This window comes from Typopeltis vanoorti, chromosome 9 (genome assembly GCF_054136105.1).
Source record: "Typopeltis vanoorti isolate ZY-2024b chromosome 9, IOZ_Tvanoo_1.0, whole genome shotgun sequence".
NCBI lineage: Eukaryota > Metazoa > Arthropoda > Arachnida > Uropygi > Thelyphonidae > Typopeltis > Typopeltis vanoorti.
This window is the reverse complement of record NC_143557.1, coordinates 15,750,361-15,777,530: the sequence shown is the minus strand read 5'-3', so window position 1 is coordinate 15,777,530 and position 27,170 is coordinate 15,750,361. Positions and strand designations below refer to the sequence as shown.

The 27,170-nt window shown below is 35.6% G+C and overlaps 1 protein-coding gene across 1 annotated transcript in view; it reads right to left on the bottom strand.

Annotated features, from left to right (window-relative positions):
- LOC150102899 (tRNA (34-2'-O)-methyltransferase regulator WDR6) overlaps nt 1–27,170 on the bottom strand; it is a 624,232-nt gene that overhangs the window by 471,908 nt on the left and 125,154 nt on the right. The window contains exon 6 of the mRNA XM_090398196.1: nt 6,391–6,636. Coding sequence (XP_090254322.1) covers nt 6,391–6,636 — 246 coding nt within the window. The remainder of the gene's footprint in view (nt 1–6,390; nt 6,637–27,170) is intronic.

The following is a 27,170-nucleotide window of genomic DNA, read 5'->3' as shown; positions in this document are numbered from 1 at the left end:
AAAAAAAGTGTTTAACTTATTTTTTTATCGAACTTTTCAAACAACTCTCATATGTGAAGTGATGTTAGACATCCAGTGGAAAGTAATGAAAGTGTGCAAGAAAACAGAATGAAAGAAAAAAAGAGTAAAAGTGGTGACAAGTGATTCCAGGATAGCAGTATATGGAGACTCCATAATTAGAGGGCTAGCGACTAAGAGAGTCGATAAGGTCTGCTATCCAGGTGGGAGAATGAGTAGAATAATTAAGACATTGGACATGAGGAAGAAATGAGCAAAAGAGTTTGTTGTGATTGTAGGGATGAATGATCTAAGTAGACATAAGAAGGATGTGATGGTGAATATCAGGAGACTATTGAGAAGAGTGAAAGATAACAGTGTAGTAGGAAAGGTTGTCAGCGTGTTGCCAAGGTATGATGATGATGATGAGTTGCGACAGAGAGCCAAAATCACGGATGGTATGCTAGCAGAGCTGTGTGAGGAGAAGGGAGTGAAGTTTGTGGACGAATGGCATGTGTTTGAGGGAAAATGAAATTATACAGGCATGATGGGTTGCATTTAAATGGCTTTGGAGTGAGTGTACTTACTGGAGAAAGTGTTGCTGGATGAAAGTACAGTGTGTGATGCGTGCAAGAGATCAGAAGAAAGAGATGAAGGAAAAAATAAGAAGAGTGGTACTGAGGAGACAGAAGTGCTTGGCAGTGGAAACAGTAGTAGTGTGAGAGATGAAGAGAGAACGAGAATGCAAGAAGAATAGTGAAATGGGAGGGAGTAGGAGCTTCGGTGGATAGGGAGACGTGGCATAGGGAGAGTGGATGTTGAAAGTGACAGTAAATGAGAGTATGAAGATGGAGAATATTGCATGTAGAAGTTGAGATTGAGCAGATATATGTTATAGTGGTCATAGAGGTGTTTGGGCAGGTGTGGTGGGGAAATCACAACCAACTCATGGCTTGAATAGGACTGGCTATAGACCTAAAAATGAACTGATGTGTTTGTGTACAAATGCCAGAAGTATCACAAATAAGGGGAATGAAATGGCTTCACTGAATGAGTTAATTCACCCCAAAATCATTGGAATAAGTGAAACATGCTTGAATGAAGATGTTATCCTAACATGAATAGAAATGGAAGGATAATGTATTTCTCATGAGGAGAGAAAGGACAAGAAAGGAGGAGGAGTGCTGTTGATAATAGCAGAGGAATTATGCCCACATAAGTTAGACATGAAAGAGGGAAATAGTGGCAATGGTTATGAGACAGAGTGGTATGAAGTGAAGGTTGACAGAAAGACATATTTAGTTGGATGTTGATATAGGCCAGGGAATGTAGAGGGTGGTGATGAAGAAATGAATAAACAACTTCAATTAGTGAAAAAAGAAAGAGTAACTATTAGGTGACTTTAATTATGACAGCATAGATAGCACTCAAAATGAGTTTCTTGAGTTCTTAAGAGATAACTATCTCAGATAAAATGTAAAGCAGGGCACACAAAGATCAAGAGTTTTAGATCTGATCATTTCATCAAAAAATGTATCTGTGAGGGTGGGGGGGTTACACTTTCCTCCAGTTGGTGAAAGTGATCATGAAGTAATCACCTATGTTGTGGCTAGTCATATGCAGACTTTTGTGAGGAAAGGATATATGTGGAATTATAAGGCTGGTGATTATGACAAGCTTAGGAGACAGCTTGGAGTTATAACATGGAACGAGGAGTTGAGCGGTAAGGAAATAATGCTGCATGGGAAATGACAAAGAAATACATAACAGCATCAACGTGTGAACGTATTCCAAAGGCCAAAAGGCTGAATAGGTATAAAATGGATGAATATGGAGCTTAAGCATGAAATCTAGAAAAAGAATGTACTTTGGACAAAGTAAAAAATGAATGATGGTAATAATTAGTCACATGAAGAGTAAAGAACAAGCCAGGAGAGCGACTCAGTTAGTAGGGAAAACAAAAGTAGAGTATGAGCAGAAATTGGAAAATCAGGCTAAGAAAAACCCTAGAGAGTTTTTTAGACATGTGGCAAGTAGAAAGAATAATGATCATGGTAAGATGAAATTAATGGACGAAAGTGGTAGAATAGTAACTGCTACTGAAGACACTGCTGAGGTATTCAGTGATCAATTTATAAGGGTGTTTCATTCTGATTAGGGTGGAATCATGAGGAAATTAAGTATAGAGCACACAGGAGGGGATGGCTCAATTGTGAATGAGCAGGAGGTATTGAGGAAATAAATAACTTTGATGTCAATAAGGCAATAGGATTTGATGACATATCACCACGCATCTTAAGGGAATATGCCAGGGAATTGGCAGTAGAATTAGCATGCTTGTTTAATAAAAGTTTTTCAACAGCACAGTTCTAAGGGAGTGAAAGAAGGATAAAATTGTTCCACTGCATAAAGGTGGTGATAAGGCTGTAGCTTCAAATTATAGGCTGGTCTGTATATGTGGAGTTGTGGTGAAGATACTGGAGAAAAGTAGGATACAGAAATGGGTTGATAACAGCAGTATTCTCTGTGGTTATCAGCATGGGTTTTGTTAAGGGGAGATCATGTTTCACTAATTTACTTATGCACTATAACAAGATGACAAATATCTTGGAGAGGGGAGATGCATATACAGCAGTGTACTTAACTTTTGCAAAGGCTTTTGATAGATTGCCACACGACAAGCTCTTAAATAAGCTGAAACAGATGGGATTTGGATAACAGACTTCTGAGTTGGAACAGTGACTGGCTGTCGAATAGGTATCAAAAAGTTGTATATGGATGTGCAGTATCCAAAAACAGAAAGTGGTGTACCGAAGGGGTCAGTTTTGTGGCCATTGTTGTTCAGTTTGTATGTTAAATGAAATTGGGATGGGTTTAACTAGTAATATGCAACTCTCCTAGTGATTGCTCTCTCTTCCCAGTTTTGCAGATGATGCAAAACTGGTGAGAGAGGAATGCAGAATCAAGAGGATGTTATGGCCTTACAAGATGACTTGAAGATCTTGTGAATGGGCAGGTAAGTGGAACTATCAGTTCAATGTTGCAAAGTGTAAGGTATTGAGATTTGGTAAGCAATGAAGGGATGCAAAGTATATACCTGGTGGGAAAACATTAATGAAAGTAAAAGAGATGAGAGATCTAGGAGGGATGGTGGACAAGGACCTGAAATTCAGGGGCTATATTGCACAAGTTGTGAAGTTGTGAAGACACATTAGATAATGACAATGATGCGGAGGACCCTGACATACAGAAATAGAGAGGTTATGATGCCACTGAATAAGGACTTGATCAGGCCTCGTATGGATCATTGTACACAGATTTGGTCGCCAGGTTTTCATGGTGATGAGGATGTGTTGGAAAGGGTCCAAAGAAGATTTGCAAAGATGGTCAATGATCTTTGGAGTACAAGGACAGATTGAGAGAATGTAAGTTGCAGAGCCTTGTGAAAAGGAAGAATGGGGGGGGATATGATTGAGACATATAAGCTTAGTCAGGGGTTTTTATCAGGTTGACATGTTAGAGATTTTATATAGAATGGGAGAGGGGGATAGAACCAGAGGCCATCACTGGAAACTGTATGAGGAGGGTGTGAGCAAAGGAGTGACAAGTAGGTTCTTTGCATAGAGAGTGGCTGATCAGTGGAATGCATATATATATATATATATACACACACACACACATATATATTATGATTAAAAAACAGTAACAAGGCTTTTTTTCCTCTCTGCTGTATATACTGTTCCCTGGAAATGAAGATGTCAAACTTCACATTTCCTTACTTACATACAATGATAAATGTGACTACTATGACACACAAACCAACTACATTTGACCTTATTAGATAAAGCCTCTCTCTGGCAATAAGTGAAACTAAAACAAAGATCATTATTCAACATAAAATAGTTGCTATGTTTTGGAATGTAAGGAAATATGGATAAAAATTAATAACAACTTACACAAAATTAGCTATTTATTGACATAAAATTGTGTCAGCATAGCTTTTATACTGCAGATGCCTATGAAATGGGAAATGAAAATTTTAAGCCAAACATAGTTAAGTTTTCATATGCTAATAGATATATTACCTATTAAGACTTAAAAGGCTAACTCTCTAAAAATGATTACTCCCTAAAAGTCCATGTCTCAGAATGTTTATATGGTATTAATAGAAGAAAAATAAAAAGAGAGAGAATACTAGAATCCCTTGAGCTTTCACCCAACAAGACTTCAATTTCTCAGACAATTATTTATTATATATATATATATACACATCACCACAGCAAAATATACATGAATAAGCTCAAATCTAGCATGGTCACTTCTTCATAAGTTGCATGAAGGGGAGATGGATTAAAATAAAAAGGATGTTAAGATGATAACGGTGACATTGAAAACTGAAGATATTCTATGTCTGTGACAGAACAGTATGTGACTCTAAGCAGTGTCGAACAGTAGTAGAAAATATTCAAGGGATAGGCAAAGAGGAGCACATTTCAAGACTTGAGGTAGGAAAAGGCAATCAACACCTGACATGTAAAAAGGCAGCTGAAATGGATAATATATAATGAGAATGCTCAAATATAGAGATATAAAAGTTTGCAGTTGAGTATGTTGCATAATTTAGGAGGGCTGGTCAGAAGGTTGGGGAAGTCTTGTGTACCCAAATATGTTGAGGTTAGGAAAAAATTTTTCAAAGCTGAGAGAGATTCGAGGAATAGCCTTTCATACTTGTATTTGATGCTGTGCAATAGAGTGGCCTTCTTCCAGCATATCCTGTGATGGGTGTCCAAAGAATGGTCAGCAAGTCCTGAGTGTCTGTATTGGAGGAACCAGATGTAGTCCTTGTGTTTGGATATTATGATATTTGCTGTCCTGCCTGCTTGGCCATAGTAGGACAGTTTGCAACTGCAATGGACATGGTATACATCCTATATAACAGGGAAAAATTAATCAGTTCAGATAAGAGTATCCTAACTATGGAACTTGACCATATTCTTAACACTTTCTTCATCAATGGCTACAACCCCAAAAAAATCCAAAAAATATTAAAACCATGTAACCGCAACCTCCCCTCCCCCTTTGCAAAGCAGAGATTACTCAAAATCTCTATCACAATTCCATATATCCAGGACACATCTGAAAAATAAACAAAAATCCTAAGAAAATATGACCTCACAACCAGTTACAAACCACATAAGAAATTGGTATCTCTTATCTGCTCCACGAAAGACCAGTCACATCCCCTAGACCTACCAGGAATATACCAGGTTCCTAGAAGTTGCAAAATGTCCTATGGCCAAATAGGCAGGACAGCCAATATTAGCATATCCAAACAAAAGGACTACATCCGGTTCCACCAATATAGCCACTCAGGACTTGCTGACCATGCTTTGGATACCCCACCACAGAATATGTAGGAAGAAGGCCACTATTAACCAAAGCAAAATTCCAGCAGATACTTAGTATTTATTACATTTGCTCTGTTCCCCAAATTTTCCCAAAACGTTCTTATATGTCTGGTGGGATTCATTTCCTACTCTGCTCTTTAGATCTGTAACAAAGACCCAGTTTTTCAATTTTATTTATATTAGCTGCCTACATGTGTTATCCTCTACCAATCAAAATGGTATCCTAATAATTTCTCTGGAATTCATCTAAAATCAATCTACATCGCTATCATTGCAAGACTGAATATAAAGTGTGGGAATTTACTGAAATATGCTAGATCCTACATACTTGAATATGAATTTCAGCATTAATCAATCCAAATACTTCAAGCACTGTTTCATTTACTATATAAGCAGAAGTGTCAAAGCATGCATAACCATAGGCTTATGCATACAACTATTTTGAATAACTAGGTTCCAACATAACACTATATTTGCTGACACCATGTTATTTCTTTTACAGTTTATTTGCCTACCCCTTAGGTTTAACTTTATTATTATTATTACATGACACATCCAATGAGTGCAAGGACAAAGACTCATTGTTGGAAAGCGCTCTACTCACTCCACTGCACACATCTCACTCTCTTGTTACCCAAAATTTACTATGCCCATATTCTGACCAAGTAAATATTCTAATATATACATATATGGCATAATGGATTTACTCGGCTGAAAGACGCATTTTTTTAAAAATATGAAATGACTGGAAGCCGAGAGATAAAAAAAATAAAATACTGTTTTTATTCAGCACGACTAGTTTCGTCTTTTTTGTGCACCCTGAAGAAGACTTCTTCATATATATATATATATATATATATATATATATATATGCACAAACACATATATGTATAAAGTAGGATATAGATAAGTTCAATGGTTTGCAAGCTTACAGCCCACAGTATAACATAACAGCATGAAATTTACTAAAGCACTAATTGCTTACCTCTCCAACACTAATAATGCAACTTTCAAGAACTGCAGAAGTCCATACTCTTGCTTCGTGACTATAGAGAATATACACCAATTCAAATGTTCCTTTTTTCCACTGTTCTACTGTCAAGTATTTAGTCTCATGCTCAAAATGAACTGTAGTAGTTGAATTAAATTTCCATACTCTCAAACTTCTATCATCAGATGTAGAACAAAGAAGGTGTAATGAAGCATTATATGTGACAGAAAAGATTACACCCTATTTAAAAGGAAAAAACAAAAATATACGAAATTCTGAAAATGGCATAGAATTTCAGTTCAATTACATAAGCAGAAAATTAAAATGTGAATCTATATCTCTTGCATAATTTATTATGGTTGCTGATCTGAATGAGCACTAAGTTGTCAACAGACTTCCATCAAGTCAAAATAACATCAAGTACCACATGTTAAAAACACCCAAAATACTGAATCATAAAAAATTCATTCACAGTCTATGCACATTACTTCTCTTTCAATCTCCACCAATGCAATCTGTGCAGAAAATCTAACTCAGAGATTTATCCTTTACACAACGCTTACATGATCTTTGTGTTGCTTAATAAGCAAAGATAAATAAAGTATTTGTTAAAGGCTAGGTAAAGAAGGAGATCTCCAACATTGCCATTAACAAATGTGAAGAACTAACTAAGCCCTCTGATGAAACCATATCTTCAAGTCTGTGTGTGTGTGTGTGTGTGTGTGTGTGTATACAACATGTTACATCTACTCTTACTACAGCAAACTAACAGGGAGACCACAGAAATAATTTGTTATTGTTGATAAGTTTGCTACAGTGAATTTCTTTTAGCACAGCATCATACTTATGGGCTTGGTCAGGACTTTTCACTAATTTGTTATAGTCATATTTGCTATTGTGAGAGACAACTGCATTAAGAATCCCCACGGGTGCTGAATAAATGATAGTGGGTTGGAAATTTGTGATAATGACAACTAAATTATATTCTGTATCAGCTGAAAATACATGTATGTTAAAATGATAGAATAATCAGACAATGCTGGTAGCATTTATGATAAGGCTAACAATGAAATTTTTAGCTTTATCATAAATGATAATATCAACACCTCATGAGAACATTCTGAAAAGACAATGCAACTGCAGAGAAAGGCAACCATTGCATTTCTTCTTCCACACATTAAACCTCACTAAGAGAACTGCATTAATTCTGAATAATAATAGCATCACACAACAACATTTATGTTCACAAACAAGATTTTATATAACTCCATGAATATGAGAGGTCTGAAAAACCTATAATACATTGGTGTTTCTTGAAGAACAAGAGATTGTAGTCATTAGAAGAAAAAAAAAAAATGGCACTGCCATTGGAAAGGCTGTTCCAAAGGAAAGCAATAGATGAAATGAATAAGGAGGAGGAAAAGGGTTGATGAATTTGAAGTTCAACTGAACAGGGATATTGACAAGCAGAAGCTGATGTTCTTACATGTTTTTACCATGAACGCAAAGGACAAATGTAAAATTTTGTGTAAAACTGGGGAAATCTGCCACAGTTACCCTTGAATTACTTAATAAGGCATATGAAATGAAGCAATGAGCCGAACTCAGTGTTTTGTGTGGCACTCGCATTTTAAGAAGGGTAGAACTATCCTGGGGGATGGTGAGAAGCTGAGACAACTGTCCACCAGCACAGCCCAAAATGTCAAAAAAAAAATTGGACAGATCATCCTTATAGATTAATGCATCACCATCCAGGAAGGTGCTGACAGTTGATTTTTCAACTCTGTCAGCACCTTCTGTCGCGTCGCTGCCAAGTTCATTCCCTCTCTTGACTTCTGACCAGAAGGAACACCACTGTGTGAAAGTCTGTCAAGATCTTTGTCAAAAGGCCACTGATGACCCAACCTTCATCTCAAGGGTCATCGCAGGGGATAAGACTTGGGTTTACAGCTACAATCCAGAGACAAAACAGAAATCATCACAGTGGAAGAGTACATGTTCCCCAATACCAAAAAAGGCAAGGCAGGTCAGGAATGCGACAAAAAGCATGTTGATCATCTTTTTCAACATTAAAGGGATTACACTAAGAAGTTGACCCATCCAGTCAGACAGTCAATACAGAATTCTACTGTAATGTTTTAAGGTGGTTGAGAGAAGATGCTCGTTGCAGAAGACCAAACGCGTGGTGAAGCCGCAACTGGCTCCTCCACCATGACAATGCTCCCTCCCATAGCACCTTAAAAAATGCGTGAGTTTCTGGCAGCCACAGCATAGCTGCCATCCTGCATTTTCCTTACTCACCAGATTAAGTCCCTTTTTTTGTTTCCTAAAATGAAATTAAAGCTGAAAAGGTGATGGTTCTACACTTTTATGGAGATCCAAGACTAATCACAAGCAGTGCTTGATATGCCTCAACAAAAAGGTTTCCAGGAAGCATTTGGGATATGGTGAAAGCAGTGGGATCGCTGCATGAACTTGGAAGAGGACTACTTTGAAAGGGGTTGAGTTCAAATTTAAATTGGGTAATTTGCAAAGATTTTATTAGCCTAGTCCGGTTTCTTTTTGATAGCAACTCCTCTTAGATCAGCAGTCTCAAACTTGCGGCCCACATCTCTCCCCCAAAGCAATTTTACATGGCCCGTGTAAAATTGCTTTGGGGGACATTTGTTGTAAATACAGTGCTTATAGTTTTAGAGATCTACAATTTACAATCAGTAAATTTAGTTTGCCGGCCAACAGTTGGTGGCGCTTCAGTATTCTGGTGTTTCCGATGCATAGCTGCGCAGTTCATATTGCAATATAGATGGAGACAAACTAACATACGGCTTATAAAACCTGTTTATTTGTGCTTGTTGTTAGATCTACATTATATCAATACCTATCGTTTAGAATTGTGCATAACTTTTGAGTATTGCTTTCATACAAAAATTCATCTTGTTGAATTAAAGTTGTAAATAAAATTATAATAGCGATTTTAATTAAGAGATTAAACTGTAAGTCATGTCTTTAACAAAGAGTAAAAGAAAAGTGGACGAAGAAGGATGTGTTTTTCAAGATAAATGGGAAATTATGTACTTTTGTGGTGTTGTGCGCAATAAAATTGTAATAAGGGAATATCATTTCCAAAAGAATACAATTTACATCGCCATTACGAAATGAATCATGAAGAAAAATTTGAAATGTTGGAAGGCAAATTGAGAGAAAAAAAGTTACAGTTTCTGAAATCTAGCTTACAACGACAACAAAATTTTTTTACTGAAGCAAATAAATCCAGTGAAGGAACAGTTCATGTAAGTTTTGCTCTTGCACACATCATTGCAAAACGATCAAAACCATTTATTGATGGTGAATTCCTTAAAGATTGTTTGATTAAGTCTGTTGAACTTCTTGGTCCTGACACACAACAATTATTTAAAAATATTAATTTGTCAACCAACACGGTAGCGGAACGTATTAATGAAATCGCTAGTGATTTACAATGTCAGTTAAAAGAAAAAAGTATAGATTTTGCAGCATTCTCAATAGCAGTTGATGAGAGTACTGACATCACAGATATAGCACACCTTGCCGTTTTCATACAAGGTGTTACTGATGAATTTGAAGTAATTGAGGAATTATTGGAAATAATTCCTATGAAAGGAAAAACTGGTACACAGGATATTTTTTCTGAAATAAAAACTGTAATAGATAAATATAAATTAAGTTGGGATAAAATGGTTGGATTTGCAAGTGATGGTGCAGCTGCTATGGTTGGTAAAAAAAAAAAAAAAAATGGGGGTAGCAGTAAAATTAAGAAATATAGTGAAAGAAGAAAAATTTCAGAATAAATTTTGCACTATACATTGCATTATTCATCAAGAAGCACTTTGTGCAAAAAGTTTGCAGGTGGATAATGTTATGGAAACAGTAACTAAAACAGTAAACTTTATTCATGGACAAGCTCCGAATCATCGAGAATTTGTTGCATTGCTTGAAGAAATTGAAAGTGAGTACGGAAAAATTATTTATTATAAAGAGGTGAGGTAGTTAAGTCGAGGAGCTGTATTAAAACAGTTTTTTGATTTAATAAATTTTTTTCATTTATTATAAAGAAGTGAGGTAGTTAAGTCGAGGAGCTGTATTAAAATGGTTTTTTGATTTAATAAATTTTTTAACATTTTGATTTCAATCAAAATGTTAAAAAACGTTTAATTTTCTTGACCAAAAAGCTCTGGAAAGACTTTTATTGGGATTATATTGATTAAGTGCATATAATAAACAACTAAGTTATATCAATTAGTTTCACCAACTAAGTCTGTTGGCATCTTCAGGGTACATAACTAATGTATGGCACTAAAAAGTAAAAAACTGTTACAAACTATAATCAACCGATTACAATTATATTAAACAAAGAACAGAGCGCGTACAATATAATTGTAATCAGTTGATTATAGTTTGTAACAGTTTTTTACTTTTATGCGCTCTGTTCTTTGCTTAATATAACTGTAATCGGTTGATTATGGTTTGTAACTGTTTTTTACTTTTTAGTGCAGTACATCAGTTATGTACTGTGAAGATGCCAACAGACTTAGTTGGTATAACTTAGTTGTTTATTATATGCACTTGTTCAATATACTCCCAATGAAATCAAAATTTCATCATCATCATCATCATCATCATCAAATTCCTGCCATGTACCCTCAAGGGGTGTACAGGATATGACAGTACTACATGAAAAAAATTACATCGTTACTAACTTCCTATCTACAATTTTCCTCCAAATCAGTCTGTTACTTGTCAAGACTCCAACATTATCAGATCTTATATTTCTATCATCTAAGACACTTTGTACCGTATCAATCCACCTATATCTTGGTCTTCCTCTGGGTCGTTTTGCTGCCAACCTGGCAGAGAACATTTGTTTTGCTAATCTTTCCTCGCCCATTCTGTTTAAATGACCATACCACCTGACATTAGCTCTCCTAACGCATTCCTGGATGCTGACAATATCAAGTTCTTTCCTAATATCCTCATTTTTAATATGACATTACCATTAATGCCATCTGTTCACGCCTATAATCTTTCTCAGGACTCTCATATCTGCAGTCTCCAGTCTTTGGTCAAGTGTTTTACTTCTGACCCAGCTCTCAGATCCATAAGTTAAAACTGGTTTGAACACTGTCTTGTATACAGCTAATTTAGTGTTCCGACTAATTTCTCTCTTATTCCATATGAATTTATTCAATTGACTTCCCACCATACCAGCTTTGCTGATTCTGTTGTCTATTTCTATATTTAATTTACCATCTTCAGTAAAAATCATGCCTAAGTAGCTGAAATGTTTTAATTGTTCCACAGGTTCTCCATTCACAACACAGTTGACATTTTCAACAATTCTGCCTATTTTCATTGTCCTTGTGTTTTTATTGCTGACCTTCGTGACCTTTCTATTACAACAGCTATTCAATTTAGTCAGAGAATCTTGCACACTTGTAGCAGATTTATTTACAAGTATAACATCATCTGCACAAAGCAAAGAGCTGACATTAACATCTCCAATTTTGATATCATGTTTAATACCACTTTCCTTCATAATGTGATCCATATAGTTAATGAATAATAGAGGGGATCATGTACATCCTTGTCTCACACCAAATTTAACATTAAACCATCGTCCTGTACTTCTTTCAATTCTAACTGCTGACTTACAACTCAAATAAAGACTATGTATTGCTTGATATAATGCCCCATCGACACCATATAACTGTAGCGTATTGAATAGCTTCTCTCTTGGAACCTTGTCATATGCCTTTTCCAAATCGACAAAACTTAAATACAGATCTTTGTTATATTCCCATGCTTTCTCAACTATTTGTCGTAAAGTGAAGATCTGATCCTGACAGCCTCTATTTGGCTGAATCCAGCTTGTTCTTCACCAAGCTTTTCTTCCACAATTCTTCTCAACCGTTTCTCAAGTATACTTGCATAGATCTTGCCAGGAACACTCAGTAGGGGTATTACCTCTATAATTCTCACATTCAGTTTTATTTCCCTTTTTATATATGGGTACTACGAGAGCTCTACTCCAATCATCAGGAATTCATCCCTCTGTCCAGGCTTTCTGAACTATGCAGTGCAGCCACTGTAAAACTCTTATACCACCATACTTCAGCATTTCTGGTCGAATATCATCTACTCCTGCTGCCCTTCCACATTTCAAGCCTTTGATGGCTTTTTCTACTTCAAGTATGGATATGTATTCCTGACTACATGCCTGGTCAGTGTTTTTTACCACTGTGCTGTCATCACTGCTTGTTTCATTTAGCAGTTTTTCAAAGTAATTACTCCACACTTCAAGGATATCTATTTCTCTCGTTTTCATGTCACCTTTATCATCTCTAACTCCTTTTACAGCACTCTTTCCTCCATTCCTAAGCTTCTTCAACAACCTCCAGAATATTTTGTCACCTTCTTGATATTTACTTTCTATATTCTTGCCAAAGTCCTCCCCTGACTTTTGTTTAGCTAGTTTTACAAAGTTTTTAGCATTCTTGCATTTGTCTCTATATTCTCTAAGAGTACAAGCTGACTTATTTGACAGGAACTTTTGATATGCTTTCTTCTTTTCCTTCACTTCCTCTTTAACTTCCTGTATCCACCAGGGAGTTCTGATTTTTTTTATCCTTGCAGATAACCTCACCACATGCCTCTCTGGCAGAATCAATCAATGTTTTCTTCAGAGTTTGCAACTGAATCTCTAAGGTTTGATTCCTGTTCTCAAACTCTTTCATTTTTTCTTCAATAATCTTTGTGTATTTTAGTCTACAGTTCACATCTGAGAGCTGCTCAACTTTTATTCCCTTTAAAACTTTCTTACATGTTATTCTTTTCGATATGAAATTCAATTTTATCCTGCTCAACACTAAATAGTGATCACTTCCAATTTCAAATCCTATGTACACTCTGGTGTCCTGCACCAGGGAGAAAACATCACTATCAACAATAACATACTCAATGAGACTTTCCTTATTCCTAGCCTCTTCTCTCCATGTGAATTTGTGCACATTTTTATGTTGGAACATGGTGTTAGTAATAATCAGTCCATGTCCTGAGCAGAAATCCAACAGATATTTGCCATTATTATTAGCTTTGCTCTTTTCTCCAAATTTTCCCAAAATATTTTTGTATGTCTCACAATCATTTCCTACTCCGCTATTTAGATCCCCAACAAAGTCCAACTTTTCCTTTTTCTTGTGTAAGTTGCTTTTTCTAAAGCGTTGGGGTTTGTTTTCAGATTTGTTCCAGTAGCTGACTTTTCGCTGTTCACCCTGGTTCCCTTACGAAAACAACGGGGGGCCCTTGTTTAACCAGGCAACGCCCCAGCCGGCATGAAATTTTGTCATGTTGTACCATCGTTTTTTTTATTTTGGTTTAACCAATAAGAATACAATTTGGTCGGCTAAATCCCAAATTGCCAGCCCATTCTCGTTCGTTCAGTATCCAGGTAGATACCCAACATCGTGCACCACGAGAAGGTGAGGATTGGACATTAGGTCAGAAGCCCTGGTCGGTTCTCCCACTTCCTTTAAAGGCTATGTGGAGGTCTCCTCTCAGTTATACAGCTTTGACCATTAAGCACCCCAAAATTTTCATGACACAAAAAAAAATAAAACCATCTACGAGCTACTTAATGATACATGGATAACAGATTTAGCATTTCTTGTTGACTTAACTGGCCATTTAAATATTCTCAATAAAGAGCTGCAAGGAAAGAATAAACTTATCACTGACATGTATGCTTGCATTAAAGCTTTTCAAGTTAAACTGCAATTATGGGAAACACAACTGGAATCAAAAAATTTCATACATTTCCTACATCTTAAATTCTGCCCTATTATTTCAAATGAAAAATCTCAAGAATATGCAAGAAAAATAGCATTATTATGACAAGAATTTGAAGAAAGATTTAAAGATTTTAATGATTTGGAATCCGATTTTACATTATTTTCATTACCATTAAAAACGAACGTGAATAACACACCAGAAAATCTACAAATGGAGCTAATTAATTTACAGTGTGATATAAATCTTATTCAAAGATTTGAAGATACAGATTTGATTAACTTTTATTTGTACTTGTCGAAAGATAAATACCCTCAGTTACGAATTTTTGCAATAAGAATGATCACTTTGTTTGGGAGTACATTTATATGTGAACAGATTTTTTCGCAGCTAAAAATTAATACATCTAAGAAAAGAACCCGATTGACCGATGAGCATCTACAATTCGTGATGAAGATAGTTTCTAGTAATTTTTCTCCAAGGTTACAAACTTTATGAGAATTGAAAAGCCACCAGGTGTCAAGTTGCAGTGAGAAACAAAAAAGTTTATAATTATTTACATACAAACGTATGTATTTTTTCTGTATGTGTCGAAGAAAAATTTAATAAATAAAAGAAAGAGAATAGGTTGTCATTATTTATTCTCAAGTTATAAAGTTTATAAAAGGGTTTCATAATTATAAAGGGGTGGTATCCATACGTTCGGGGTAAGTACGGTTCAATACATATATATATATATATATATATATATATATATATATATATATATATATATATATATATATATATATATATATATATATTCACTCTCATATTGTTAAAAAAAAATTACGGCCCGTCAGCTGCTTTCGCATCTTGCATTTGGCCCTCATGCAATTTGAGTTTGAGACCACTGTCTTAGATGATGAATAAGAAATGAGATACTGTGCATCCTTGTCTTACACCTGATTTTACATCAAACCATCTTGTATTTCTTTCAATTTTAACTGTTGACTTACAACTGAAATATAGGCTATGTATTGCCCCATATAATTTTTTTTTTAAATGCTTTTCCCTGGACACTTATTGTATGTCTTTTCCAGATCTACAAAATTTAAGGACAGATTGTAAAAGTAGTCAATTTTTAATCATGAATATTTTTACAATTGTTTCTTTACGTCAGTATTTTATTAGTTTTGGTTTTGTATTCATGCAAAATCAGACCTGAAATGTGCCTGATAAGAAATTGATATTTATGTTTAAAGAAAGAATGTATAGTATTTAAGATCAATTGTACTTACCAGATATCTGACAATTATAATAATTTCAATGTGTATTTATTGCAATTCACTACTGTTAAGTGTACTGTGATATCTATTGTTCACTGTAAAGAAATTCTATTTTTGCTAAAGTGACAGCATGTCAGCCATTATTAATTATTAACTTCCCCTCCCAAGGAGGTGGATGGGTGATTGACAGCTGACAGTAAGTGTTCGGTATTTAGATAACAGAGAAAATAATAATAATAATAAAAATAAGACAGAGAGAGAGAGAGAGAGAGAATGGAAGTTTGAGAATGCAGACTACAGTATTTTGTTTTGGGAATTTTTATGAAAATTTGACAGCTGGAATATATTAATAGAGAATTCCAAAAAAGGAATCCTTGCAAACTGAATCCTTAGACAGGAAAAGTGAGATGGTCAACAAGTGAATAGTAAATAAAAGGAGATATTAAAGAGATGTTCTATTTTGATGTTAAAAGAAACACAAAATGGAAAGTTTCATGTTCTGTCTCAAGGACACCAGTGATATTAATTATTTCATCAAAACAAGTGATGTAATTAGAGAAATCTGAAGGCTTTTAATGAAGAGGCTCCACCTGATACAGTGTTTATAAAGTAGTAAAAGAAACTGTTTTTTTTTCCCTCTGGTAAAAAATTTATAATTTGTGCTTGTAATAAAATTGCCTGAGGTAAAAATACTTATACTCCAGTGGAACAATATGTGCTAAATAAGGAAGCACTGTATAGACCCAGGAAAATTAATAAGTTGTATATTTTGAGAAAATGTCTGATAAAGAAATGGCTCTAATTAACATTTATTTTTTTGTACGAATATGATGCCATTAATAGAATAAGTCAGAGAGAGAGAGAGAGAGAAAGAATGAATTTATCCACTAAAGATAAAGGAGATCTCAAAATATAGTTTTTATTTAGGCCTTGGATCTAAATAGTTTTATTAATTTAATTTTATTTACAATATACACAGTTTTTAGTTTCATTAAGTATATATATATATATATATATATATATATATATAGATTTGTTTTTTGGATCTCGAGTCAAACACTTGCTGGATTCAATTAAAAATGAAGTCATTGCACCAATCGGATTGAACTCTTGTGTATTTACTTAACACCTGGAGTAAAAAAAAACAGGCTTACTACATGCTGATGTTGAGAGTTTGCAGGATGATTTAAACAAGTTGGTAAAATGGGCAAAAGGTAACGGATGTCAGTTCAATGTGGAAAGTGTCAAGTTATGCATTTTGAGATTAAAAGATTACCAGCTGTGTACTACATTGATGGAATGGTACTCCAAGAGATTGATGAGGCTAAGGACTTAGGGGTGTTGGTAGATAGGGAGATGAAGTTCAGGGGATACATTCATAAGGTGTCTGACATAGGATTACTTGGTTATTGAGGAATACACTAACATCCAGAGATAAAGAGGTTATTATTCCCTTTTATAAAGCATTGATACTTCCATATTTGGATTACTGTGCTTAAGTTGGTGAGTGATGTAAAAAATGCTCCCTACATTGTGTTAAAAAACATCTAATTTTCTTGATCAAAAAGCTCTGGAATGACTTTTAATGGGATTATATTGATCAAGTGCATATAATAAACTATGTTATAACAACTAGTTTCACCAATTAAGGCTGTTCGCATCTTCAGGGTACATAACTGATGTAAGGCACTAAAAAGTAAAAAACTGTTACAAACTATAATCAACTGATTCCAATTATATTAAACAAAGAACAGAGCACGTACAATACATGCAGAGAGCGTGCATGATGTCACTTGTTATTTAGGAACGTTCTATAGTTGGCACCGTGATTCAGTTTTGGTGAGTTGAGAGATCTAATAAGTCTTCCAGATCACGGGTAAGATTAGTCCTTGGTTCCTGTTAAGGTTTGGTATACAGTGGGCAACTGTTGTGGCCTCTTTGAAAATTCGGGAGCAGAAGTCCTCCTCTATGTAAGGAATTGTGCTTCTATCCCACTCAGTGGTATGGTTCGTTCTTGAGAAATGAAAAGCTAACCCCGATTTTTCTTCTCTGTTATTATTGATGTCACCTATGTGTTCTTTTTGCCTAATTTCAAGGCTCCTTGAAGTTTGGTTGACGTAATTCTATTCACTAACATCCCTGTGGAGGAAGTCGTCAACATTTTAGGAAGTTTGCTCCCATAAGACGTTACTTCTCTGTTCGGTCATAGTTTAACATCGCACTTTTTCTTATGGAATAAAACCTTATATCAGCAATTGACTGGCCTTGCTATGGGTATCCCTCCCCCACACACCTCTCTCCATCTTGTGCTGATCTCTTTATGGAGGATTTTGAAAGTAAAATCTTATCTCAACCAGACTCTAAACCCACAGTATGGTGGAGATACGTGGACGATATCTTTATTGTTCGGAACCACACAAAAAAGGACCTGTTCGACTTTCTTATCAAAATCAACTCTCTACACAATCAATTCACTCTAGAACTTGAAAAAGATAACCAATTATCGTTTCTGGACACTTTAATTAAGAATCTTCCGAATGGTGGTATCAAACTCTAAGTTTACCGCAAACCTACCAATACAGGACGTTATTTACATTTCAATTCCTCACACCACATTTCTCAGAAACTTAGTATTATACACATGCTGAAGAACTGTGCCTCTCCATACAACAGATCAACAAGACCTCCAGGAAGAACTATCCCTGATATCTACCAACCCTACCATGAATGGATTTCCTTGAAGACTCATCCACAAGATACTTTTCTCTGAACCCCGACAAAGACAAGAGATGATATAAGTTATATATTTCTACCATCATCATTCCATACTTAGGGACAGTTTCCAATAAGATTGCAAGACTCCTTAGACCACATAAATAAGAGTGGCCTTTAAACCTACAGAAACGATTAGACAATTCTTAAGATCTCCAAAAGATAGTCATCCTTTCTCCAAATATGCTGGAGTTTATAACATACCCTGCTCGTGCGGCTTGAATTACATTGGCTAAACTTCAAGGAGCCTTGAAATTAGGCAAAAAGAACACATAGGTGACGTCAATAATAACAGAGAAAAAAATCGGGGTTAGCTTTTCATTTCTCAAGAACGAACCATACCATAGAGTGGGATAGAAGCACAATTCCTTACATAGAGGACTTCCGCTCCTGAATTTTCAAAGAGGCCACAACAGTTGCCCGCTGTATACAAAACCCTAGCAGGAACCAAGGACTAATCTTACCAGTGATCTGGAAGACCCTTATTAGATCTCTCAATCGCCAGAACTGAATTACAGTGCCAACTATAGAATGTTCCTAAATAACAACAAGTGACATCATGCATGCTCTATGCATGTATTGTACGCGCTCTGTTCTTTGTTTAATATAATTGGAATAGGCTGATTATAGTTTGTAACAGTTTTTTACTTTTTAGTGCCCTACATCAGTTATATACCCTGAAGATTGTTTATTATATGCACTTGATTAATATAATCCCATTAAAAGCATTGCTCCCTACATTGATAGATTGAGAGCTTGTGGATTGCAGAGGTTGGTTGATAGGCAGAGAAAAGGGGGATTATGATAGAAACATTTAAATTACTAAAAGGTTTTATAAGATTGATGCAGGGGAAATGTTTCAGCTGTGTGATAGTGATGGAAGAACAAGAGGTCATCCCTGGAAATTAAGGAAAAGTGTGGTTAACAAGGGTGTGAGAACGAGATTTATCTCCTGGAGGGTGGTGAATGAGTGGAATGCATTGCCTGACTCAGTTGTGGGTTCTTCATCTGAAAATGAATTCAAGAAGAGATATGATAAATATTGTTTTGATAGTTTGGGTCTCCTGCAATGAGTCTACTGACTACATGGAGATACCCGTAATAATAACAACAATAATTTCTGGTCGAACATCATCTACTCCAGCTGCCTTTCAGTATTTCAAGTTTCTGATGGGTTTTTCTACCTCATGAAATTGTTCTTGTATCGTTTTGTCACTGCTTGTTTTGTTTAACAGTCTTTCAAAGTAATTAATCCAGATATCTAGAATTTTCTTATCTTCTGTTTTTCATGTCATTTTTAAGTGCTTTTACTTTCCTCTTTCCTCTATTTCTAAGCTCTCTCAATAACCTGCCGAACATTTTGCCACCTTCCTGATATTTACCTTCTATGATTATACTGATCTGCAATTTTCAAATCGAAATATATGGCTCTTAAATACATTTTATTCATCCTTTTCTTGTGTTATTGTGTGAATTTTAGGAAAGATTATGTTTATTTTTACACTTTTCAGTTCTAATATTTATAATATGTCTTGAGTCACTTAATTGGAAAAAAAAATTAGTTGGTTACTTTGTGATACATGTGACCTCTCTAAAGATGAAACATTGCATGTATATCCAACCTTTATTAGTTGTATTTCATTAATGCCAAATCACTGATAATTGACAAAACATGTATTTGTGATGACTGGCATGCCTCAACAGGAACAATAAGCAAGGTGGAGGGAAAGAAATAAAAAAACGCTGCCACAGAATCAGCTTTATGTAAATAAAATTGGCAACTAAACTGAAACTTAGACACACTACATAATCTGCATTATGCATACATAAAATTGATGAATTAACTGAACCTCCTCTTCTGATATTTTTAATTAAATAATAACAGGAATAGAAGTAGCAGGGTATAGCATTTTTTGATAGGATAGGAAGGGAAAACACAGTGATGGAGTATGTCCTCTCAGAATGGAGGCTTTGGAGGACAACAATGACACTAATGTTTTTGAAAGCATATGGAGTGCATTGGCGCACCCAGGGAGGGGCCAAGGGGCCCCTGGCACCCTCCAAAAAAAAAAGAAGAAAAAAAACACTGGAAAAATTTCCAAAACTCTTTTCCTAATTAAATTTTTTTTTTTTTTTAAATTTATATTGCGTCGTACCTTCTATTTCTATGTTACTTATGAATCAGTGGTCACATAAGGTGGAAATATCCTATAGCTCTCAGGAATCCTGACTGCTGTAAATGCAAGGCGAACGAGGCAGTGCTCGGGCGCTTGTTTGCCTGAGCCGAACCAGAGGAGATCACGGGTATCATGTATTGGCGATCACTGCAAATGCTCAGTCATAGCTCATATGCAATGCGTAGTGTGTATTCCCAAATCGTCTACTCACCCCCCCCCAAGGTTAAATATTGAGTGTTCGGCCCCCTCCAAGATTAAATCCTGAGTGCGCCACTGATGGAGTGAGATAGGAATGGGCAAGACAGGATATTTAGTGGGGTATTGCTACAAGCCACGGAGCAAAGAGAGTGAGGAGCAGGAGATGTTTAGGCAGTTAAGCTTGGCAAGTGCAATATAAGTATAAATTTACTCACACAAGTATAAACTTACTTATTTTTACTTATAAAAATAAGTATACTACAGCAGTATAAATTGGGAAGAACAAACTGCACGCAGTAATAAGGGAATGGAATTTCTAGAATTCTTGAGGGACAAATGTGTTAGGTGACACGTAGTAGAAGGAACATGAGGTTCATGAGTTTTGGATTTGGTCATAGCATCAGAAGAGCTGATTATAACTGAGATGACATCTCTGCCGCCAGTTGGAGAGAATGACCGTGTGTTTTTAACTTGAAAGATGAGTAGGCATGATGGAGTATCATGCCTATTCATCATGAGAAAAGAAAATATGTTGAATTATAAGGCAGGTGATTATAATAGTCTTAGATATCAACTTGGGCAGTTCTGTGGAGGGAGGAATTGGAAGAATGAGATATTATTAGTGCTTGTGAAATTGTGAAGGAATATTTGTTAGCAGCAATAACAAGCTGTATTAAAAGAGTGATGAAGCAGACACAATTTGGTGTAAAGTGGATGACAAACAATATCAAACAGGAACTGCAGGTAAAAAAGACATTATGAAAGATATATAAGGAGAGGGATGGAGAGTAGATGTATAAAGAATATAAGACTTAAGCCAGGAGAGTGACCAGTATGGTAAGAAAGGAGAAACTGGAATATGAGAAGAGATTGGCCATAACATCCAAAGAAAATCCTTGGGAATTTTTTAGCAATGTGGCCAGTAGGAGAAGAAATTATTGTGAAAGAATGACATTGTGGGATAAAAATGGGAATAGAGTGACTGATGCAGAGGACATAGTGGGATTCTTTCTTTTGAAAAATTTTTTATTTTTTTTTTTTTTAAATACATCCACTATAGTAAAACAGACCTATCAGACCATGCACTCCAAACATGCCACAGAATTTTCTGGAAAGACACAAAGTCCCTACACAGCACCAAAACCTGGTTTGAAAGAAAATTCACAACTTGTGAAATGCTGAAACATCATCCAAATTTGAACAAAATTATGGATTAATTATTCCAAGAATGTGGAGAACCCATCTTCAACCCATATAGCAACCAGAACAACCTCAGACAGAAGAAAATCTCAATACGAAGGGACTGTAGAAATTGTTTTATGCAGTTACATTTTTTTTCCTCACCAGAGGTCAGGCTAGGATGAATGATTAACAAACACTTAGATTCATTTTACTTTTGTATAGTACAGTGGCATACAGCTTGTATATTGTACATATATATGTTTTCCTGATGATGACTTCAAATACAGAGGTCAAAACATTACTTAATATTAAGCAAGTAACAATGAAAGTAATTATTCTAACACATGTGTTGTGTCTCCATAAATTCTTCACTATGGAAGGATAGCAGGATAAAAATGAGAATAGAGTGACTAATGCAAAGGATGTAGTGGAGTTGTTCAAACACTTTAATGGGGTATTTCAACCTGGAGAAGTAGGTTTCAATAATAAAGGGATATGGCAGGTTGGAGGTTAAGAAGTGCAAGAGGAGAGTGTGTTTCAAATACTGAGTACTATGGATGTCATTAAAGCAGTGGGACTGGATGGAATTTTGTCACAGGTTTTGAGAGAATGGGTTAAAGAACTGACAGCTCCGTTGACCTGGCTTTTCAATGAAAGTCTGATCTTCATAATCACCCATCACACACTGCATAAGAGCAGTAGCAGAGTGAAGTGTCAAATTATAGACCAGTTCGTGTTTCATCAGTAACTGTTCCGATACCCACCGTACACAACTCTCTAGGTATAAGAAAGTTGTGCATGGTGGGGCAATATCAAGGAGACAGGGATTGCAGGGAGATATTCAGCTCTTTGCAGATGATGTTAAGCTAGGAAGGGTTATTAATAATAGTGCAGATGTTGCAGTCCTGCACGAGGATTTGAATAAACTACACAGGTATGCAAATGAATGGGGGGTGTCAGTTTAATGCAGCAAAATGTAGTCTTGAAGTTTGGGATACATCGATGGTAGGCTGCATACTCTGTTGGAGTAGCTGTACTGGAGGAAGTAGGGGAGAGAAGAGATCTGGGATATGATGATTGATAGAAACCTGAAATTCAGGGAATATATTGCAAAAGTAACCCAGAGGATTGCAATTGAGAAGGAAGCTGACCAACAGAGATAAAAGAATTGTCATTCTGTTGTGTAAGACCCTGATCAGACCACACTTAGACTATTGTTCTCAGATTTGGTCCCCAGGATTTGAAGGGGATAAATTGACTGTGGAAAGGGTACAGAGGCAGATAACAAAGATGATTTCAGGACTGTACAATATGAGTTATGAGGATTGACTGAGGGAATGTGGACTGCAGAGTTTGGTGGATAGAAGAAGGAGAGGTGATATGATCGAGACTTTTAAACTGTTGAGAGGTAGTTACAGGGTAGACATTGGAGAGTTCTTTCACTTGGTGGAATGGCAGGAAGGAGTGATGACAAAAGGCCATCCCTGGAAGTTACGAAAGGAGGCTGTGAGTAGGAGGGTGAGGAGTGGTTTCTTTGCATGGAGGGTGGTTGAACCTTGGAATGCATTGCCTGAGAGAGTGGTTGGAGCAGGAATGGTCAATGTGTTCAAGGAGTGGTATGATAAACTTTGTATTTCCTAGAAACGACCTCCCATGATGAGTCTTTTGACTCCATGGAGGCCTGGATAATAATAATAAAATAATAATAACAAAATTGACAGTTTATCCTTATTCATTTCAATATTCAGGCATATACCTAGTAATAGGATATACTACATGAAAGTGAGTACTGAACCATTACTCACTTTCATGTAGTAATCCCATTACTACATGAAATTATGTACATTACTACATGAAATTATGTAGTATATCCCATTACTATTTCATGTAGTATATCCCATTCTCCTCAGATATACGAGATTCATGCCAGGGATAAACAAGGGATACCTGACTACAGGTATCCCTTGCTTAACGCGGGGAAATTAATTGTGGCAATCCCTTGATACACATGGCAAGAGTTTGATTAACGCACCTTTAACCCTGAGGAGCTTGCAGCTAATCTGACAGATACAAGCAAAATGCTTAATATAAATATTCTCACACAATTCAGTGTATAGCTTGGAGGTCATGAGTAGCTGTGCATTCATATGTTACGAGTGATATTCTGCACTGTTTTATGCTGTTAGTTTGGTTTAACACATGTTATGTAAAATTGTGATATTTGACAGTAAACTGTATCTGAGAGATACCGTGGCCTCTGATGTCAGTATAGTACGGTTTAGTTTTTTTTTTTTTTTATTATTCTTTGTTCAATAATTTTTAGATTGTAACTGAAAATAAATAAACCATCATGTATTACAATAGAGAGCCAAAGACTTATTTATCATGCATGTCCTCTAGGAGATGTGCTTTACATTTATGGAAAATACTAAGCAAAAGTGATCTCCACCTTTACTACAGTTGCCCATAAGGTTGGTTATGCTTGCATCCGCCAAAACTTTTAATTTCTATATATTCAGCATGAAACTCTTGTAGTTTCTATATTCGGCTATGAAATAACGTTGGATTCAATATCCACTTAATTTGTACCATCATGTATTATATTTGCAGTGTTTTTTCTTTATATTTTATTGCTTTTTTGCCGAGATCTGGAGATTCATTTTGCTTGTTATCACAGAATTTATGCCGATAAGAAAAAAACTAAAACTGTTTCAAACGACTCTTGATAACGTCTTTTGATAAAAAATTGCAATAAATAATGTAGGTACAAGCATTTATTAAACATTTACTTTGCATTCATTTTTTATCTTTCCTAAAAGCGTACCGAAAAAAAAAGAACTATTAGTACAGTAATCAATCAGGGATGAATTGTACTTTTTACCATTGATTATTAGATTTGATTAACGCGATTTTGATATACGCGGTAACATCGAGGGATTAATTAACAGCATTAATCGAGCGATACCTGTAATTAAATTTATTATTAGTAAGTGGTATTAGTAATTAGTATTATCCTAGGTTTTCAAGCAGCAAAATGAATTATAGTGACAGGTCAATCAAAATTCACTTCTTACAGTGGTCAATAATATATAGTAACTGTTACCCTACCTCACCAGTTCAAACTGTACTCAAGTTTGTCTAACTTCAGTGTTCAGATAAGAACTAGGGCTTTTGTGCCAATCTGTCTGCTTGAAATATATTTTGCAATATTAAGTTATAGTGTTGTACTGGATTAAAAGTAACCTTGCATTTTAATCTAATGAAAATTTTGGCTGGAACTGATCTGAATAGCCAAACAAAACTTTAGTATAGATCAAATGGTCAAATTTATCAAAGTGAGATCTTTTCCACTTGATGTTCCATGAACTTAGTGAAACTGGTGTGTTTCAATGTATTTTCAATATATTTTACAATCATTTCACTGGGAATTGATCTATTCAAGATGATGCAATATCAATATTCTTTTCAAAAAAAGTCTTGTCATCAAATACCTGATATGTTCTCTCAAGGGGAATACAAATACTATGACAGTAGTGCATGATAAGTTTACATTATTACTTACTTCCTATGGACAATTTTCCACCTAAACTGTTACGTTTCAAAACAGTTGAAAGAAAACAGTATTAGTAATAGATAAATAGGTTAAAGGGAGAAAAAAAGCCAGATACATCAATATCACTAATATTACCTTTTGGTAAATCCGACATTATTATATGCTAAGTCGGATGAAATTCGAATTAACTAATTATGGCACTACATAAACATCACAGTTACTTAGACCTTATGATCCAAAGTGAGGAGGACAATAAACAAAAAGGTTCTGCTTACTTTGACAGAAATATTTAATAAATATTATCAGTAAGAGCCTCTGTAGCTTAGTTGATAACAATAATGCATTTTCACTGGAAAGGCCTGGGTATGAATTCTGTCTAAATACATGAAGAAGAAGCTTGCTTTATAAGTGTTTTTTTTTTCATCTGAAAGTGTCTTAGCCAATCTCATACACTGGTTCAGGGGCTCCCTCCTGGAAATTTCAGTTATCGTCATGTAATACTTCTTGCAGTGCAATGTCTGTGGAATGTATGCTATGGAAAGAATGGCTGGAGTTTAGTTTGATGGGAAGGTGTGCGAAAAGTGTCATAAAAGTGAGGATCAAAGCGTGTCTCAGGTCAAAAGATTGAAGCAATGGATGAAAGTCAGAATATGATTGAAAATTGTGATGTAATGCCTGATAGAATTCAGAGTGAGATTAAATGTGCATGGTTGAAAGTGAGAGTAAAAGTGTTGAATGAGAGAATAATTTGACTGATGTAAAAAATGAAGAGTTAGCTGCAATGAGGAAGATAGCTTGGTAGCACAGAGTGATACATAGGACGAATCGGCAGCTGAAGCGATTGCAAAAATGTCTACTGAGTGGATCAGCTAATAACAAAACAATAGAAGTATGATATAATCAGGAGGACATGATCGAGAGAGAAAAAAAATTAAGGAGCGAGTGTTATATGGCAATTCAATCGTAAAAGGTGTGGTCGATGAAAGTTTGACAAAATCATGTTTTCCTGGTGCGAAAATTAATGATGTTAGTGAAGCAATTAGAGCACAAAAGTGTAGAGTGAAAGAAATGAATGTAGTGGCTGGAACAAATGATTTAAAAGGAGAAAAGTATGGCATGAGAGAAGACTTGAAAGAATTACTGGAAGTAGCAAAAGAAAAGAGTGAGAGAGTTAAGATAGCGAGTCTGTTGCTATTGCAGCTGAAAAGGAAGGCCATAATAGCGAATGACTTGATGCGCAGGTTATGCAGGAGGAGTGGTGTGGAGTGAGTTTGACAGGCGAAAGGACTTATACAAGAAGAATGGTTTGCATCTGAATGGATTTGGTGTTCGGAGACTGGAAAAACTGTTGTTGAATGAAGTGAAAGCGGATGTGCAGAATCAGTGAAACTAGAGCTTTTGGGAGGGGTGGGGAATCTGTTGAGGATATGCAGACATCAGTAAGGCAGTTGAGTATAAAATGTGTTTAATATGCATGAATTAGTAGCAATGGGAACAAACCAGAATGGGATAGTCAGTGTAAGGTGTCAAGATAGGGGTGGGCCTAGGGAATTTTGCATCTTATGTACACTAATGCCAGGAGCATTAGGAACAATGCAGGAGGAATTTTTGGCCTTGGTTGGCTCATCCCAGCCACAGGTTACTGGCATTAGTGAGACATGGCTAACAGAATGATAAATGCACGTAAACACAAGAAAGATATTTAATTAACCAAATGTTTCGGTCTGGAAATAGCAGACCATCTTCAGTGGTATTACAAGAACAGTTTTAAAAACTACAAGCTAGAATACTAACAATAGATCG